The sequence below is a fragment of the Manihot esculenta genome, chromosome 15 (genome assembly GCF_001659605.2).
Source record: "Manihot esculenta cultivar AM560-2 chromosome 15, M.esculenta_v8, whole genome shotgun sequence".
Lineage (NCBI taxonomy): Eukaryota > Viridiplantae > Streptophyta > Magnoliopsida > Malpighiales > Euphorbiaceae > Manihot > Manihot esculenta.
This window is the reverse complement of record NC_035175.2, coordinates 24,373,844-24,394,103: the sequence shown is the minus strand read 5'-3', so window position 1 is coordinate 24,394,103 and position 20,260 is coordinate 24,373,844. Positions and strand designations below refer to the sequence as shown.

The 20,260-nt window shown below is 38.3% G+C and overlaps 1 protein-coding gene across 3 annotated transcripts; it reads left to right on the top strand.

Annotated features, from left to right (window-relative positions):
* The first annotated feature begins 725 nt into the window (after positions 1 to 725).
* LOC110607840 (potassium transporter 8) lies at positions 726 to 18,641 on the top strand. Of its 3 annotated transcripts, none has more exons than XM_043951070.1 (8): positions 726 to 1,294; positions 1,368 to 1,857; positions 1,964 to 2,017; positions 16,273 to 16,518; positions 16,615 to 16,667; positions 16,885 to 17,008; positions 17,101 to 17,355; positions 17,491 to 18,641. In XM_043951070.1, exons 1-8 carry the CDS (start codon positions 1,256 to 1,258, stop codon positions 18,540 to 18,542), a joined length of 2,313 nt encoding a protein of 770 aa, XP_043807005.1. In that variant the 5' UTR covers positions 726 to 1,255; the 3' UTR covers positions 18,543 to 18,641. The 3 variants fall into 3 exon arrangements, with proteins under 3 accessions (XP_043807005.1, XP_021602697.1, XP_043807006.1); XM_021747005.2 differs by having other exon boundaries at positions 16,258 to 16,518; XM_043951071.1 differs by lacking the exon at positions 16,273 to 16,518.
* The last annotated feature ends 1,619 nt before the right edge of the window (positions 18,642 to 20,260 follow it).

The following is a 20,260-nucleotide window of genomic DNA, read 5'->3' as shown; positions in this document are numbered from 1 at the left end:
TTCAAAAGCCAAGATTGCTTAAGAAATAGAAAGTAAAACAATATTCTCCTGAATTGCCATTTCAAGGATTTTTCTACTGATTAAAGTTCAACTATCAAAAACAGGAAGCATAGGATAAAATAATCAAATAATGCAAAATCTTTTTCCCTGTCGATATATCTAATTATTCCATAAAATCTCTCTTTTTTTTTTTAAATTCAAATTATTTTTAGTATTTATGATTAGCTAATTATTCCAATCTTCATCGATCACGTGCTGCAATTACATTCCTGTAAAGTCAATGATTCATCTTAATCACCACTGAGTTAATAGTAAAATAATTAGCATTAGAGTATTACTTCTTTTCTATTAGCCACATCTAGAAGGACTTCATCATCACAAATTATGATTTTATGTAATTAAATAAATGAGATGTTTTAAATTAATAATAGATCAAATTTAAATAAATTTTCAGAATTCAAAATGAGATTGGAAAAACTATTAAGCAATGTTTCTAAAAAATATATTTATATTGATATGATATTACTGTTGATAGGATTAATTAAATATAGATATATTGGTATATTAAGAAGCTGATAAAATTAGAATATGAGAATGGCCATTGTTGTATAGTGAAATGGCCATGTCAGACTTTTCTGAATCTTCCTTTTCCACTGGTCCACTGTTAGGTTTTACTATAAAGAAGTTGAGTTAGTGCATGCCCAGTTAATACAGCACTTCCTTTTTTTTTTTTTTTTGTCGGAGTCAGCACTTCCCTTCTCTCTCTCTTTCTGGTCCATTGCTGTTTTTTCTCTCTGTTTTGCATTCTTTCTCCATCAGAGTAAGCCAAAGATACTATATCTAGAACCCCAAAAGGCATATAATAAAGTTTGCAGGGCAAACCAAATGCCAAAGCTTCCATTTAAAACATCAAAACTAACTCTCTCTCTCTCTTGCTTCTCTCTCTCAGAAATACAGCCATAATATTATATAGATTCTCTATCTGCAATTTCAAGAACCATTCTCTTTATTAATATTCGTTTGTTTTGCTCTTCATTTTTAAACATATTTTTGGTGGGTCTTGATTGAACTACCTTGTACCATCCACATGTATAAAAAATTAAACATTTAAGACTTCCGTTGGACCTTAAAATTAATTTCTTCGGTTTTTTATTTTTTTGAGCTGTGGAAGGTGTTTATCCATCTGGGTGGTGCTCTTTATTTTGCTTAAGAATGGAACTTCATTAGCTTCTAAAAAAGACTAGAGCTGCCTGTGATGGATCTTGAAGGTGTGATTCACGATAACCCAATCAAGGTATGACATGTGGCTATCATTAATTTGTTTGCTTTCAGCTTTTTGTTCATGTTCTTCTTCTCGTATTTTGCAGAGAGATTCATGGAAGACTCTGTTAACTTTGGCTTATCAGAGTTTAGGTGTGGTCTATGGAGATTTAAGCACTTCTCCATTATATGTTTACAAAAGCACTTTTGCAGAGGACATTCAGCACTCAGAGACCAATGAGGAGATTTATGGTGTCTTATCCTTCGTATTTTGGACATTGACACTAATTCCACTGGTTAAATATGTCTTTATTGTTCTTAGAGCTGATGATAATGGCGAAGGTGGCACTTTTGCTTTGTATTCATTGCTTTGCCGCCATGCCAGGGTTAGCTCCATACCCAATTGCCAGGTCGCAGATGAGGAGCTATCAGAGTACAAGAAAGATGGGTCTATGTCCAATTACAAGAGTGGTAATGGGTCTAGTCTGAAATCAACGTTGGAGAAGTGTAGAGTATTGCAAAGGATGTTGCTTGTTTTGTCTTTGATTGGGACTTGTATGGTGATTGGGGATGGAGTCCTTACACCTGCAATTTCTGGTATTTGTGGCTATAATTTTTCTGGAATTTAAGAATTTATAGTCCAAGGATAGAATCTTAAAGTCTGAGAATTGCTTCTTGTTTTCTTTTTTCGCTATTTCTGCAGTTTTCTCTGCTGTGTCTGGGCTGGAGCTATCCATGTCAAAAGAGCAGCATCAGTGTAAGTTCCTTCCATTGAAGCCACTGTGTTATTATCTATCAAGAATAAATTTGTCTTTTTAGTGCATTTGGATATGATCTATTCATATTGGAAATTCTCAGATACTTGTGTAGATTTTGCAGATGTATTTTGTAGTCATTTCTGTCTGCAATCAGCATTTGATATCCCAGAAGTAAGGCCAAAAAGTGAGATATATTTGGGATTACAAAGTGAGAAGAAAAAAAAAAAAAGAAGCATATGATACACATTAGAAAGACTCCTGGTTAACTGGTATGCATAAAGTCACACCTACTTTAGGTGGCTGGTTTTCTTGGTTGGTCTGTCTGAAAAATCTTAAGATCATTTCTCTGGTTTCTTTTTCCTATATATGTCGTGAAGAAAAGTAATCAAGGATAGCAGATCACTGTTAGAGATTAGTATTATCTTAGGTTTAGCAGATCAGTGTTAGAGATTAGTAGTATCTTATGTTTAATTTAATATCATGCTTAAAAGCATGAAAGTTTGAAATTTCAAAGCTTTACGTCTGCCTCACTTTGCAATGTGCAGACGTGAAAATATGGAAAAGCAGCTTACCAAATTTCAATAGCCATATGCTTTATTGCGGGTCCCTGCAAATATAATCAAGACAAACCTCCTGTTTTAATCAAAGTCAAATCGCTGTCAAAGCTAATAAAAATAATTAATTTATTAATGTGGAAGGTCAAGTTGATAACATCAATGTTTTATATAAAGTGAGCATGCAACAGAAGGGCAAGAGAAGAGCCCTTGAAATTAAAAGATTAATAATTTAAAGCTGTGCCTTTCATAAAGTTAAACTGTCATTACAAGGTGGAGAAAAAAAAAAAAAGTAACTTCTGGTTTAGTTTGGATAAGACAATGAATAGAGAAAACCATTATAGAATAATCTAGTGCAATCAGCTTAATTCATATCTGATCTGCTTCTCAAATGGGCATTTTCCAACTGATGAAATTGATTTGGTATTATGATTGCAACCAAGTGCCCCTCAAGCCTCCAACCTCTCCTTGTTGCCCAAAGAATTGTGTGGATATTGATATTGGAAGGAATTCATCATTATTTTCAATGACCGCTACTACTGATTTGGTCAAATCATTTCTTTTAACTATGGATTTCTGAAGACATACCTAATAAACTCACCATTTCATTTTCTGAAATTTGTAAACAGTGCGTATCATTCATTGTGCTGGTCCTACTTCCTTTAATTTGATTGGAAGCTTTTGCAATTTGTGGGAAACAAAATTTCCACTATGGTTTAAGTTGCTTTATCATTTAGACTTGATGATGTTATACACTTTCACTGTGCATACACTGCTCACTGATCTTCTTTATAGTATTTCTTTAGAAATCCTTGTTTTTTTTTTTTCTTTTTTCTGAGGTGTATGTTTCAAATGGATGCCATCTTCTACTGTATTTCACATTCAAAACATTTTTTTATCTTCTCTTCCTATTTTTGCAGCAACTATTCTTCTGCAAAACATACAACTTATCTTAGTTCATTAATTCTGGTAATAGTTCAAGGTTAATAAGACGTTTAAATCATGTTACAGGTTATATAGGAAGTAAATATGTTAATATAGGAAATAAATATTGATAGATGGGTTAGTTACTTAATCTCAGGAATTGTATAATCGTAGGCTTGATTTTCCTTTTTATTTAGATACAGTCTCTCATGTGTAAATAGGTTGTAATCCCTATTGTGAAATATAACAAAATATTATATTTCTATATGGTATCATAGTCATTCTCATAGAGATTTAATTTTTTTTCTCTCTTGTCAAATTTTAAAATTTTTGGAGACTTAGAACTCCTTCTTTTATGTTACCCATTTAGAGTAATATTTATCTCTCATTGTCCACCTAGAGAGGACGCCGAAGTTGTCTTGCAACCCGCTTGTCAAATCTGTGGTTCGTTTGCCGTTTGGGTGTTGAGTGGAGGCATTTAGTTGTCTTGCAACCCGCTTATCAGATTTGTGGTTTGTTTGCCGTTTGGGTGTTGGGTTATCTTCCTTTAATTCGTTTGAAGATAAAGGAGTATAGAGTTTTGGTTGAAATGGTTTTTGACAGTAAGACCCATATTATTAAAATTATCTCAACGTCTTCAGTAGCGACTGAGACAGGTAAAACGTGTCTTATCTCCTCTTCATATAAATGGGTTATTGATTCTGGTGCCACAGATCACATGACAGATAATCCTCATATTCTTACTAGCTTTTGATCTCATAAAACACCTTCTCCTTTTATTATAGCTTATGTGTCAACCTATAATGTTGAGGGTTCTGGGACTGTTAAACCTACTCCTATTACCCTATCATCTGTGTTAAGTTTACCTAATCTTGCCTTTAATTTAATCTCTGTCAGTAAACTTACCAAAGACCTAAATTATTGTGTTTCCTTTTTTCCTGATCATTGTCTCATTTAGAATCTTGTGACGAAGTAGATTATTGGTAAATGACATGTATCTGGGGGTTTCTACATTTTGGATGCATGGGTGTCTCAGCCTGTTGGCTGCTCTAGTGTTGTGTCTCCGTTTGAAGCACATTGTCGGTTGGAACACCCTTCTTTACCGGTTTTGAAGAAGTTATACCCTCAATTTCATGAGGTATTTTTACTAGAATGTGAGTCATGTCATTTTGCAAAACATCATCGAATCTCTTTAAGTCCTAGAGTCAATAAACGAGTTGAGTCTGCTTTTGAATTAGTTCATTCAGATATTTGGGGCCCATGTCCGGTTGGATCTAAGACTGGATTCAGATATTTTATCACTTTTGTGGATGATTACTCTAGAATAACTTGGATTTATTTTATGAAGCATCGTTCAGAAGTGTTTTTTCATTTTTCTGCCTTTTGTGCTGAAATCAAGACTTAATTTAATGTTTCTATGAAAATTTTGCGGAGCGACAATGTTAAAGAATATATGTCAGAATCATTCCAGGCTTATATGACTCAACATGGTATTCTTCATCAATCGTCATGTGTTGATACACCCGCTCAAAATGGGGTAGCTGATTCCAGGCTTATATGACTCAACATGGTATTCTTCACCAATCGTCATGTGTTGATACACCCGCTCAAAATGGGGTAGCTGAAAGGAAGAATCGATATCTTCTTGAGACTGCTAGAGCTCTATTGTTTCAAATGCAAGTTCCTAAACAATTTTGGGCTGATGTTGTCTCTACTGCATGCTTTCTCATTAATCGCATGCCCTCCGCAGTACTAAATGGTAATACTCCTTATAATGTCCTCTTTCCTAAGAAGCTATTATTTCCTAAGAAGCTATTATTTCCTTTCGAATCACGGCTGTTTGGCAATACCTGCTATGTTCAGGATGTCAGACCTCATGTGACTAAACTTGATCCTAAAGCTTTGAAGTGTGTTTTCTTGAGATATTCTCACCTTCAGAAGGGGTATCGGTGTTACTCTCCAGACCTCAACAAGTATCTGGTCTCAACAGATGTAGTCTTTTCCGAGAAAGTTCCTTTTTATCCTGTTGCACAAATCTCTCCTGATCAAGAGGATGATAATGAGTGGCCCATCTATAGAATCATATCTGATGGTGGAACCTCTTCGAGTATGCCTTCTACTTCACAATCTGATGGTAACATTCCTCATAATACTCAACCTCCTGTTAACCTGTCAGTTGTTTAAGTTTCTCTCGGAGACCAGTACCTGATGATATATGTCTTGCACCAGAATCCTCTTCGCCATCAGATCCACACCGACTGACCTTGACCTCCCCATTAGTCTTCGTAAAGGTAAACTACAGTGTAAATCTATCTATTCTGTTGCTAATTTTCTGTCTTATGATCACCTGTCTCCTACCTCCTTAATTGTCTCTCTAGATTCCATTTCTTTGCCTAAGACAGTTAAAGAGGCCCTGGCTCATTCTGGATGGCGTGATGCAATGTTTGAGGAGATCAAGACTCTAGATGAAAATCATACTTAGAAACTAGTTGATTTACCCTCTGGCAAGAAGGCTGTAGGTTGTAAATGGGTTTTTGCCGTCAAAGTCAATCTAGATGACTCCATAGCGAGGCTTAAGGCTTGTCTTGTCGCCAAAGGTTATGCCCAAACCTATGGCGTTGACTATTCTGACACTTTTTCTCCTGTGGCAAAAATGACCTCAGTCCGCTTGTTCATCTCCCTAGTTGCTTCTTAGCATTGGCCTTTATACCAATTAGATATCAGAAATGCATTTTTACATGGTAACTGTAATACCCGGCGTGAGTCCGGTGTCGGCATTCCTGTTTACCAGTGGAATCCAGGATGTCGAAGTGGGTTTTATGGTCTTAAGTGTTGTGTTTGATGAGATGTTTTAGGCTAAGGGCAGTGAGTGTTTGAGTTGAAATGACCTAAGGCAGATGAGCCAAGTTCGGCCGCCGAAAGTAAGTTCGGCCGCCGAAAGTGTTTGGCTTCCGAAGGGAAGTTCGGCCCCCGAATGTTGCATGGTCTTGCACGTGAGTGGGCAGCCGACGATGAGTTGGCCAGCCAAGCTGAGTCATGGCTTTTGACAGATGTTGGCCTCAGATTCTTGCCATGAATTAGCCACGTTTTTGCTGACTCTTCTGCAAGTGTTTAGAGCAGCTCATGCAGGAGTTTGCTCATTCACCAAGTTTAGAACGGTTGTGAAGCAAAAAGTGAGTTTGAGAGAGTTTGAGGGTGTGAGAGGAGGTGATCCGTTTTCCCTTGTTCAGAGTGTGTAGTTTCTTACTACAGGAGGTAAGTGATGTTCTTGAATATGTTTTCTGAAGGTTTTAGGGGGATTGGAGGAAGGAGATGCATGCTTAGGTTTTTAATGGTGTTTTTGATGTTTTATGCATGTATACATGTGTATATGTTATGTTTGTTTTGTTGTTTGGGGTTATTAGCTAGTCTTGGACCCCTGTGATCATATACCTGAGTATATGTATGTTGAGGAGGTGAAGTTTGCATGGTTTGAGAAGTTGAAGGAAAGAAGGAGATGGTTTGTCGTTGAAACTGAGTTCTGGAGGAACTCAGGTTCGGCAGCCGAAAGTCCATTCGGCCGCCGAACCTCTTGCATGGTGGCTTAGGCTGCCATAGCTTGCCCCCGTGAGTTGTGCATGTTCGGCTCTGTTTGGGGGATTCGGCCGCCGAAGGTGCCGCCGAAGGTTAGAGACTTTCGTCTCTGGAGTATGTTTTGGCCCCCGAAACTTGCCCCCGAAAGGGTTCGGCCGCCGAAGCTTGAGATTCGGCCGCCGAAGGTGCTTGAGTTTCGTCTCTGGAAAGGACATTCGGCCGCCGAACCTGCCGCCGAAAGTGTTCTGTCCAGCTTTTCTTTTGCATGTTCTTGCATGGCTAGTTAAGTGAGTTTCAGGGAGTTCTTGGGGAGTTTAATAGAAGTATTGATACGTTAGTTTGGTCCCTCATTTGAGTCCATCTGTATAGGTACAGACCAGAGGAACCAGAGAGAGCAGCAGTGAGTACTGCTCCAGAGATTCAGAACCTGCAGAGTCAGTCAGTCCAGAGCCAGAGGTGAGTGGAACTAAACTTATGACTTTTAATTGAATCACAAACTGCTTTTAGCATATCTCATGCATCATGTTTATGCTATAGGTTGATTGCATTAGTCTTCACGAATATGTTGCATTGCATTGGTATTTGATGATGTGAGTAAATGCTGAATGATCCAATAGTCACAGACAGGAAGACCAGGAGCCTTTGACTACGCCCTGGCACGTATAGCAAAGACCAGGAGCCTTTGACTACGCCCTGGCAGGTATATAGCAAAGTCCAGGAGCCTTTGACTACGCCCTGGCAATGGTAAGTTTACAGGTGTTATATACACATATACATATATGACAGGAAGACCAGGTGCTCGATTCTACGCCCTGGCACAGAGTTACTGGGACTATGTGGTGACAGGTTTACTCTTGATGTGGCTTGTCTGTGATATGATGCATTCCATGAGATCATAGTTTACTGAGATGTATTACTGTTCTACTCACTGGGCTATAGAGCTCATCCCACTCCCTTAACCCCAGTTTTGCAGGTTCAGTGTACAGTGTACAGGGACAGTCGAGCAGAGTACAGGAAGAGAGAAGAGATATGTAATAGCTTAGAGTGGACATGTAAAATTAAAGAGATGTAATAGTTGTTGCTTGACCTAGACCTAGTAATGTATGTTTTTTTTACATGATTTGTATATGTTATATGTTTTCCTGTATGTGAAAACCAGGCTTAACAGGTATGAGTTACCTATCTAGAGCAAGCTCTAGTCAGGGATACAGAGTACAGAGTACATGAGTACAGAGTACAGAGATAGTGCATGCACAGGTTAAGCCTTGGTTCAGAAAAGAGTTTTATTTTCACTAAAAATATATGATCATGTATGAGGTTACAGGTACACAGAGAGTATAGCAGGCTTGCTACGGGTTCTGGCGGCCTTAAGCCGACCTGAATCCTAGCGCCGGTGACGGTCCTTTTTGGGGTCGTTACAGATTGGTATCAGAGCCCTAGGTTCACATGATCGGACCTATAGAGACAGTGTTGGGCTCAGACAGGTTAGCAGTGGTCAAGCACAATAGGAAATCATGTCCACTAGGATAGGGTCTTGCGTCCTATCTGTGATATGCCATGAGTTATGCATGTGCCTTATTGTTATGTGTTGTTTATGTGCTAAAGTAGTATGTTATATGTGTGTTTTCAGAGTAAAGTCAAGTCAGGTCTGGGAATAGGTAGTGGCTCAAGCTCTGGCACAGCTCCAGTCTGCAGACGATGCGGAAAACCACATGGAGGAGTTTGTCGGTTGGGATCTTCAGCTTGTTTTCGATGTGGACAGGAAGGGCATATTGCTCGGGATTGTCCGCAGATGACTTTTGCACCATCCCAGCAGATGAGTTCAGGCAGTGTGGTACAGCCAGTTGTACGGCCAGTAGCTTCAGTCATGCCTCAGACGAGTGGCAGAGGTAGAGGGAGAGGGGTAGCCTCTACTTCCGCAGCAGGTTCCCGAGGTGGAAATCCGGTAGCCCCAGCACGAATTTTCACAGTGACACAGGAGGAGGCTAACACATCGAACACAGTGGTGTCAGGTAATCTCATCATTGGGTGTTCAGATGTGTATGCTTTGATGGACCCCGGTGCTTCTCATTCCTTTATTGCTTCGAGAGCCATAGAGCGATTGGGTTTGATCAGTTCTGAGTTAGAGTATCCTCTCTGGGTCAGTGGACCTAGATGTGACCCATCAGTGGCAGTGTCAGTCTGTCGTTTCAGTCCAGTATTCATAGAGGGTAGATGCCTTCCAGCTGATCTTGTGGTTCTAGATTTGACAGATTTTGATGTCATTCTAGGGATGGATTGGCTATCTGCATATGGTGCTACGTTGGACTGTCGAGAAAAGATAGTGAGTCTCAGAGACCAGGATGGGTCAGAGTGTGTCTTCAGAGGAGACAGGAGAGGTACACCCAGAGGTATGATTTCAGCCCTTCAGGCTCGTCGTTTGCTTAAGAGGGGTTGTCAGGGGTTTCTAGCTCATGTGAGAGAGCTAGACAGTCAGGTTAGGGAACCAGCCACAGTACCAGTAGTCCGAGAGTTTCTCGATGTGTTCCCAGACGATTTGCCAGGACTACCACCTGATAGGGAGATAGGGTTTGAAATTGAATTACTGCCAGGTACTAGACCTATCTCTATTCCTCCCTACAGGATGGCGCCAGCTGAGTTAACCGAGTTAAAAGCACAGTTGCAGGACTTGGTAGATAAGGGTTTCATCCGCCCTAGTACCTCACCTTGGGGTGCGCCAGTGCTCTTTGTCAGAAAGAAGGATGGATCCCTTAGACTTTGTATCGACTACAGACAGTTGAACAAGGTCACTATCAAGAATAGGTATCCCTTACCTCGGATTGATGATCTATTTGACCAGCTAGCTGGAGCAGGTTGTTTCTCGAAAATAGATCTGAGATCTGGGTATCATCAGTTGAGAGTCAGAGAGGCAGATGTGCCTAAGACAGCTTTTCGGACCAGATATGGGCATTATGAGTTTTTAGTGATGCCGTTCGGGTTGACTAACGCCCCTGCAGCATTTATGGATCTCATGAACAGGGTATTCAGTGAGTTTCTGGATCACTTTGTCATTGTATTTATCGATGATATCTTAGTGTATTCCAGAGATGCAGAGGAGCATGCCCAGCATCTGCGGATAGTTTTGCAGACACTGAGAGAGCATGGTTTATATGCTAAGTTCTCGAAGTGTGAGTTTTGGTTGAGGAGTATTTCCTTCTTGGGACATGTAGTATCAGCAGAGGGTATTGAGGTAGATCCCAAGAAGATAGAGGCTGTAGCTAACTGGCCCAGACCCACTACAGTGACTGAGATTAAAAGCTTTCTGGGACTGGCAGGTTACTACAGGAGGTTCGTGCAGAACTTCTCAAGGATAGCAGCTCCTATGACCAAATTGACTCAGAAGAACCAGAAGTTTATCTGGGCAGACCAGTGTGACGAGAGCTTTGAAGAGCTCAAGAGAAGATTAACAACAGCACCAGTGTTAGCTCTGCCTGTCAGTCATGAGGATTTCACAGTGTTCTGCGATGCATCTCGAGTGGGATTGGGTTGTGTATTGATGCAGAGTGATAGAGTAATCGCTTATGCTTCTAGACAGTTGAAGAAGCACGAGTTGAATTACCCTACCCATGACCTCGAGATGGCAGCAGTTATCTTTGCACTTAAGATGTGGCGGCATTACCTCTACGGGGTTAAATGCGAGATTTTCACTGATCACAAGAGTTTACAGTACATCTTAAGTCAGAGAGAACTGAATTTGCGGCAGAGAAGATGGGTCGAATTGCTCAGTGATTATGATTGTAAGATCCAGTATCACCCGGGTAAGGCGAATGTTGTCGCAGACGCCCTAAGCCGGAAGTCACTAGGCAGTTTATCCCATATAGCAGCAGAGCGGAGACCAGTTGTGATAGAGCTTTATAAGCTCTTTGCCGAGGGGTTACAGTTAGAGTTGTCTGGTACAGGTGCATTGATAGCACAGATGAGAGTGACACCTGTGTTTCTGGAGCAGATAGCTCAGAGACAGCATGAGGACCCTGAGTTGATGAAAATTGCCAGGACTGTTCAGTCAGGCAATAGTGCAGAGTTTAGATTTGACAGCAAAGGGATCCTTCGCTATGGAAATCGACTTTGTGTACCAGATAGAGGTAGTGTGAAGAAAGACATTATGAGGGAAGCTCATAATGCGAAGTATAGTATTCACCCAGGAGCTACCAAGATGTATCAGGATCTAAAACAGATTTATTGGTGGCCAGCCATGAAAAAAGAAGTGGCGCAGTTTGTGACAGCCTGTGAGATTTGTCAGAGGGTGAAATTAGAGCATCAGAAACCAGCAGGAATGCTTAACCCATTACCGATTCCAGAGTGGAAATGGGAGAACATAGCCATGGATTTTGTAGTGGGTTTACCAGTAGCGTCCAACAGGATAGACTCGATATGGGTGATTGTGGACAGACTCATGAAATCTGCTCATTTTCTTCCAGTACGGAGTAACTATTCTGTGGATAAGCTAGCACAGGTCTATCTGGATGAGATAGTGAGGTTACATGGAGTTCCAGTGTCTATAGTTTCAGACAGAGGACCTCAGTTTACTTCTCGCTTTTGGCGGAGTCTGCAAAGTGCGATGGGCACGAGATTGGATTTTAGTACTGCTTTCCACCCACAGACTGATGGACAGTCAGAAAGGACCATCCAGACCATAGAGGATATGCTTCGCCTATGTGTGTTAGACTTTGGCGGTTCTTGGAGACAGCATCTACCTTTGGTGGAGTTTGCTTACAATAACAGTCATCATGCTAGCATTGGAATGGCTCCTTATGAAGCCTTATATGGGAGGAAGTGCAGATCCCCTGTTTGCTGGGAAGAGGTAGGAGAGAAGGCTCTTGCAGGGCCAGAGTTAGTAGACCTTACCAGTAGAATGGTGCCCATTATCAGAGAGCGAATCAGAACAGCTCAGAGTAGACAGAAAAGTTATGCAGACGTTCGTAGAAAGCAGTTGGAGTTTCAGGAGGGTAATTGGGTATTGCTGAAAGTGTCTCCAATGAAAGGAGTGGTTCGTTTTGGGAAAAAAGGTAAGTTAGCTCCACGGTACATTGGACCCTTTGAGGTGTTGCAGAGGATCGGAAATGTGTCGTATAAGCTGGATTTACCTACTTCTATGGAAAGGATTCACCCGGTATTTCATGTTTCTATGCTACGACAGTTTGTGTCAGATCCGAATCAGGTTCTGAATGAGCCTGAGGTGGAGATTCAGACAGATCTCACCTATTTAGAGCAGCCAGTGCGGATTCTGGACACGCAGATCAGACAGTTAAGGAACAAAGAGATTCCGATGGTGAAAGTGTTATGGAACCACCATAATTTAGAAGAGTGCACCTGGGAGACGCGAGAGTCTATGCTCCAGCAGTATCCATGTTTGTTTTGAGGTTAGTTTCCTCCTTGTGTTTTGTTTTTATGTGTTTAAGAACATTCGAGGACGAATGTTCGTAAGGAGGGGAGAATGTAATACCCGGCGTGAGTCCGGTGTCGGCATTCCTGTTTACCAGTGGAATCCAGGATGTCGAAGTGGGTTTTATGGTCTTAAGTGTTGTGTTTGATGAGATGTTTTAGGCTAAGGGCAGTGAGTGTTTGAGTTGAAATGACCTAAGGCAGATGAGCCAAGTTCGGCCGCCGAAAGTAAGTTCGGCCGCCGAAAGTGTTTGGCTTCCGAAGGGAAGTTCGGCCCCCGAATGTTGCATGGTCTTGCACGTGAGTGGGCAGCCGACGATGAGTTGGCCAGCCAAGCTGAGTCATGGCTTTTGACAGATGTTGGCCTCAGATTCTTGCCATGAATTAGCCACGTTTTTGCTGACTCTTCTGCAAGTGTTTAGAGCAGCTCATGCAGGAGTTTGCTCATTCACCAAGTTTAGAACGGTTGTGAAGCAAAAAGTGAGTTTGAGAGAGTTTGAGGGTGTGAGAGGAGGTGATCCGTTTTCCCTTGTTCAGAGTGTGTAGTTTCTTACTACAGGAGGTAAGTGATGTTCTTGAATATGTTTTCTGAAGGTTTTAGGGGGATTGGAGGAAGGAGATGCATGCTTAGGTTTTTAATGGTGTTTTTGATGTTTTATGCATGTATACATGTGTATATGTTATGTTTGTTTTGTTGTTTGGGGTTATTAGCTAGTCTTGGACCCCTGTGATCATATACCTGAGTATATGTATGTTGAGGAGGTGAAGTTTGCATGGTTTGAGAAGTTGAAGGAAAGAAGGAGATGGTTTGTCGTTGAAACTGAGTTCTGGAGGAACTCAGGTTCGGCAGCCGAAAGTCCATTCGGCCGCCGAACCTCTTGCATGGTGGCTTAGGCTGCCATAGCTTGCCCCCGTGAGTTGTGCATGTTCGGCTCTGTTTGGGGGATTCGGCCGCCGAAGGTGCCGCCGAAGGTTAGAGACTTTCGTCTCTGGAGTATGTTTTGGCCCCCGAAACTTGCCCCCGAAAGGGTTCGGCCGCCGAAGCTTGAGATTCGGCCGCCGAAGGTGCTTGAGTTTCGTCTCTGGAAAGGACATTCGGCCGCCGAACCTGCCGCCGAAAGTGTTCTGTCCAGCTTTTCTTTTGCATGTTCTTGCATGGCTAGTTAAGTGAGTTTCAGGGAGTTCTTGGGGAGTTTAATAGAAGTATTGATACGTTAGTTTGGTCCCTCATTTGAGTCCATCTGTATAGGTACAGACCAGAGGAACCAGAGAGAGCAGCAGTGAGTACTGCTCCAGAGATTCAGAACCTGCAGAGTCAGTCAGTCCAGAGCCAGAGGTGAGTGGAACTAAACTTATGACTTTTAATTGAATCACAAACTGCTTTTAGCATATCTCATGCATCATGTTTATGCTATAGGTTGATTGCATTAGTCTTCACGAATATGTTGCATTGCATTGGTATTTGATGATGTGAGTAAATGCTGAATGATCCAATAGTCACAGACAGGAAGACCAGGAGCCTTTGACTACGCCCTGGCACGTATAGCAAAGACCAGGAGCCTTTGACTACGCCCTGGCAGGTATATAGCAAAGTCCAGGAGCCTTTGACTACGCCCTGGCAATGGTAAGTTTACAGGTGTTATATACACATATACATATATGACAGGAAGACCAGGTGCTCGATTCTACGCCCTGGCACAGAGTTACTGGGACTATGTGGTGACAGGTTTACTCTTGATGTGGCTTGTCTGTGATATGATGCATTCCATGAGATCATAGTTTACTGAGATGTATTACTGTTCTACTCACTGGGCTATAGAGCTCATCCCACTCCCTTAACCCCAGTTTTGCAGGTTCAGTGTACAGTGTACAGGGACAGTCGAGCAGAGTACAGGAAGAGAGAAGAGATATGTAATAGCTTAGAGTGGACATGTAAAATTAAAGAGATGTAATAGTTGTTGCTTGACCTAGACCTAGTAATGTATGTTTTTTTTACATGATTTGTATATGTTATATGTTTTCCTGTATGTGAAAACCAGGCTTAACAGGTATGAGTTACCTATCTAGAGCAAGCTCTAGTCAGGGATACAGAGTACAGAGTACATGAGTACAGAGTACAGAGATAGTGCATGCACAGGTTAAGCCTTGGTTCAGAAAAGAGTTTTATTTTCACTAAAAATATATGATCATGTATGAGGTTACAGGTACACAGAGAGTATAGCAGGCTTGCTACGGGTTCTGGCGGCCTTAAGCCGACCTGAATCCTAGCGCCGGTGACGGTCCTTTTTGGGGTCGTTACAGTAACCTCCAAGAGGAGGTGTATATGGAGCAACCACCAAGGTTTGTTGCCCAGGGGGAGTATGGGAAAGTCTGCCATTTGAAGAAATCTTTATATGGTTTAAAGTAGAGTCCCCGTGCATGGTTTGGAAAGTTCAGTGAAGTTGTTTAAAAATTTGGGTTGGAAAAAAGCAAGTGTGACCATTCAGTCTTCTATAGAAATTCAGATACTGGTATTATTCTCCTTATTGTATATGTTGATGATATTGTCATTACAGGGAATGATAATATTGGAATCTCTTCTCTCAAAAACTACTTGCATGCGAGTTTTCATACCAAAGACTTGGGTCAGTTTAAATATTTCTTAAGAGTCGAAGTCTTGAGGAGTTATAAGGGAATTTTCCTGTCTCAAATGAAGTATGTTCTTGACTTACTTGCAGAAACTGGAAAGATGGGAGCTAAACCATGTAGCACACTAATGATTCCTAATATATGTCTTACAAAAGATGACGGAGACTCTTATGATGATCCAGAGAGGTACAGGAGGTTGGTTGGAAAGCTGAACTACCTTATGATAATGACTCGGCCAGATATTGCTTTTGCAGTAAGTGTTGTAAGTCAGTTCATGTCTGCACCTACGATGTAACATTGGGCCGCTCTAGAACAAATTCTATATTATCTAAAAGGGACTCCTGGACTTGGTATACTCTACAGAGATCATGGGCATACTGCACTAGAGTGTTTTTCTGATGCTGACTAGACGGGATCCAAAAGTGATAGAAGGTCGACTACAGGCTATTGTGTATTTATTGGAGAAAACCTAGTATCTTGAAAAAGTAAGAAGCAAAATGTGGTATCCAGATTCAGTACCGAGTCAGAATATAGGGCCATGACTCAATTGACTTGTGAAATTTTGTGGATAAATTATCTAGTGAAAGAAGTTGGTATAATGTTGCATCACCCACGAAACTTTGGCCTGATAATCAGACTGCTCTTCACATTACTTCCAATCCAGTATGCCATGAATGAACTAAGTATATTGAAGTTGACTGTCATTTCATCCGTGAAAAGATTCAAGAAAATTTAATCTCCACACCAATTATGTGAAAACAGGAGAGCAATTGGGTGATCTATTCACCAAAACTTTAAATGGGTCTCGAATAAAATATTTTTTTAACAAGTTGGGTATGATAAATATCTATGATTCAACTTAGGGGGAGTGTTACTAGTTATACAGGAAGTAAATATGTTAATATAGAAAATAAATATTGATAGATGGGTTAGTTACTTAATCTCAGGGATTGTATAATCATATGCTTGATTTTCCTTTCAGTTTAGTTACCGTCTCTCATGTATAAATAGGTTAGTAATCTCTATTGTAAAATATAACAAAATATTATATTTCTACAAGTCAAAACAGCAATAGTATTATCTCCTTTATGTTTTGAAACGACTGGTTGTTTATTTAGCAAAAGTTAACGATTCTGCAGATGTTGAACTGCCAGTTGTTTGTGCAATACTTGTATTTTTGTTCACTCTCCAACATTATGGAACCCACCGAGTAGGATTCCTCTTTGCACCTGTAGTGATTACATGGCTGTTATGCATAAGTGCTATTGGCGTCTACAATATTTTGCAATGGAATCCCCATGTTTACCAAGCACTGTCCCCATACTACATGTACAAATTTTTGAAGAAGACCCAGAGGGGAGGTTGGATGTCCTTAGGTGGGATATTGTTGTGTATAACAGGTACAAGTCTGTATGTAAACTGTGTCCTCTCACCACTTATCTACTAGCCCATATTATGCTTCTTTAATGCCCATTTTTTTTTTTTGTTTATTTAAGGCTCAGAAGCTATGTTTGCTGATCTTGGGCACTTCTCACAATTGTCGATCAAGGTAACTGATATAACTTTTGTATCTTAGTTTCAAGAGATTTAAGCAGAAAAATTCCAAAACTTCTCCTAAAGCAATTGCATAAGCATAACTATCTTCATAACTATATGAGTTTCACTTGTGTAACTCATATGTTAGTAAAAGAATTAATGATAAAATTTGCTTGCAGAACTCATAACAATTTCAATCAACTACTATAACAGAAATTCACCTTCTGCAGATTGCTTTTACCTTTGTGGTTTACCCTTCCTTGATTCTTGCTTATATGGGACAAGCTGCTTATCTTTCTAAGCATCATATAAATGAAACTGATTATCAGATCGGCTTCTATGTATCTGTACCTGGTAAGTTACCAGCGTCATCATTTTTGAAAGGGCATTCCCCTTGATCTTCCTAAAGTATAATAATGCAGCCAATGGCATTCTCATCATTTCAGAGAAAATAAGATGGCCTGTCCTGGCAGTTGCCATTCTCGCAGCAGTGGTGGGAAGTCAAGCCATCATTACTGGCACTTTTTCAATAATCAAACAGTGTTCTGCTCTTGGTTGCTTCCCAAAGGTCAAAATTGTGCACACTTCATCGAAAATACATGGGCAGATTTACATTCCAGAGGTGAACTGGATACTAATGCTGTTATGTTTGGCTGTTACAATTGGTTTCAGAAACACAAAACACATGGGAAATGCAGCAGGTATCATTTCACCTATTCTTGACTAGTATAAATCTGTTGAATTCGGTGATAATTTTGAGTCAATTTTTTATTGTAATGAATGGAAATCGCTAATTATGGCCAAGCTAACAGCATTGTTTTCTAATTATCTGGCAGGTTTGGCAGTTGTAACTGTAATGCTGGTAACAACCTGCCTAATGTCTCTGGTCATGGTCCTATGCTGGCACAAAAATGTATTTCTAGCTATATGTTTCATATTCTTCTTTGGCTCTATTGAAGCCCTCTACTTCTCAGCATCCCTTATCAAGTTCCTTGAAGGGGCTTGGGTACCTATTGCTCTTTCTTTTATCTTCCTAGTTGTTATGTATGTCTGGCATTATGGAACACTCAAGAAATATGAAGCTGATGTTCAAAATAAGGTCTCCATCAACTGGCTCCTCAGTCTAGGTCCCAGTCTTGGAATCGTCAGGGTTCGAGGGATTGGCCTCATTCATACCGAGCTTGTCTCTGGGATTCCAGCTATATTCTCTCACTTTGTCACCAATCTTCCTGCTTTCCACCAGGTTGTGGTCTTCCTCTGCATCAAATCTGTGGCAGTGCCACATGTCAGACCTGAGGAAAGGTTCTTAGTGGGAAGAGTTGGTCCAAAAGAGTACCGTCTGTATAGATGCATTGCACGTTATGGTTACCGTGACATTCACAAGGATGATGTGGAATTTGAGAAAGATCTTGTCTGCAGTATTGCTGAATTTATCAGGTCAGAAAAGCCTGAATGTAATATGGGAATAGAAGATTTGAGAGACGAAGAAAAAATGACAGTTGTTGGGACTTCATCTTCGAATTTCGAAGGGATTAAACTGTGTGAAGATGATGCATATTCTTCTGATATGGTAGGAACTTCAAAGATGAGGGAGATGCAGTCTCCCAAAAGGGCAAGAAAGAGAGTGAGGTTCATTGTGCCTGAAAGTCCACACATTGACAGGGAAGTGAAAGAGGAGTTGCAGGAATTAATGGAAGCAAGAGAAGCAGGAATGGCATTTATACTGGGGCATTCGTACGTGAGGGCAAAGAGAGGATCAAGTTGGATGAAGAAAGTAGTGATTAATTATGGGTATGATTTCTTGAGAAAAAATTCAAGAGGACCAACTTATGCTTTGAGCATACCTCATGCATCAACTCTAGAGGTGGGGATGGTCTACTTTGTCTAATTATAAGTTATACAGTACAGCTTCAAAAGCAAAAGAAATGTTATGCAATTTTCTGAGTTCTGTATATGATAGAGCTGAGTTGATTGTTTTCCTTGATAATACCATTTAAATAATTTGTAATATATTTTTTTAATTATTTTTTTATTATTACTAAATAATAAATTTATATATATAGATATAATTGAACTCTAAAATACATTAATAAGAGTTTGATAAGTGTCACTATTAAATTTATATATGAGAGATTGATAAATAATATAATTAATTTTACGTATTTATCACATGTGGTGCAATTTATTTTTATATAAAATAATAATTAATATATATATAATAAATATAATTTATTATTTTTTAATCACTATTATTAATAGTATTACCTTTTAATTTTCTACCATTCTCTACTCTAAGAAATAGAATTTCTATTATATTTATTGTCACTGTTATTAAAGAGTCCAACACTATAAAATTTAAGTTTGTCTCATTTACTAAATTAGTCTAAAAACTACATGTGAATTTGACTCGTTTAGAAATTTAGCCTAGTTCAATTGAATTTTTATCGAGTCGAATCTTAAATAGTTCACGAATAATTTAATTCATTTACACCCCTAATTATTTAATAAAATTGTTACTTAAAATTAATATTTTTCTTTTTTCTTTAAAAATATTATTTATATTTAAATGTAATATTATTTTATTTTGTTATATACCACAAGTGTAAACTTTTTTTTATATATAATTTACTTATTTATTCAATTATCAATTTAATAATATTTAATATTCAATAGTTATGTTATTTCTTTGTTTTTCTATTAAATATATCTAAATTTATAACTTTTTATATTTTAATTTTATTTTTATATAAAATAATAATTAATATATATATATATTAAATAAAATTTATTATTTTTATCATCACTATTAATATATGACTTTTTAGTTTTCTATTTTTTAATATAATAAATACATATATTTATTGTTATTAATTTTTTAATTTTCTACTATTTTTTAATATAATATCATAATAAAATTTTTATCGTATTTTATTATTAAAAAATTTATTGTATTTTTATTTAATAATAATTAAAATATTAAAAATATGTTTATAAAAATTAAATAACTCCATTTCAAAAAAAAAAAACTATAATATAAAAAGGTATTTAGATAATAAAATAAAACACTGTTATAAAGTTATATAGATATATATTATGTAAAAAGTTTTTATTATCTAACAGTAGTTTATTTATTTGATATTTTTTAAAATTATATATAATATCTAATTAACAAATGTTATATATTTTTATTTATTTATAGAGAATTATAAGTGATAAAGTATAAAATAATTAAAGAATCAATAGAATTAATTGCATAAAATATTATTTTATTTAAATAATTTATAAAAAATAAATACAAATAATTAAAGTATAATAAAAAATAAAATAATATTTTTTAATACTTTAAATCAAGTGTTATAAATTTTAAATAATTAAATTATTAAATCTAAATTATTATAATAAGTATATAATTTATTATATAATAATAAGTATTAAAATTTTTAATTTCTTTTATATAATGAAATTTCTTTATATATGATTTTATACTTAATTAATATTTAAAATTTTTTATTTTAAAATTAAAAATTAATTTCTAATTTTTCTCTACAATTATTTTAAAATTTTATAGTAATAAATTATATATTTAATTAATATCTTTCTATATTA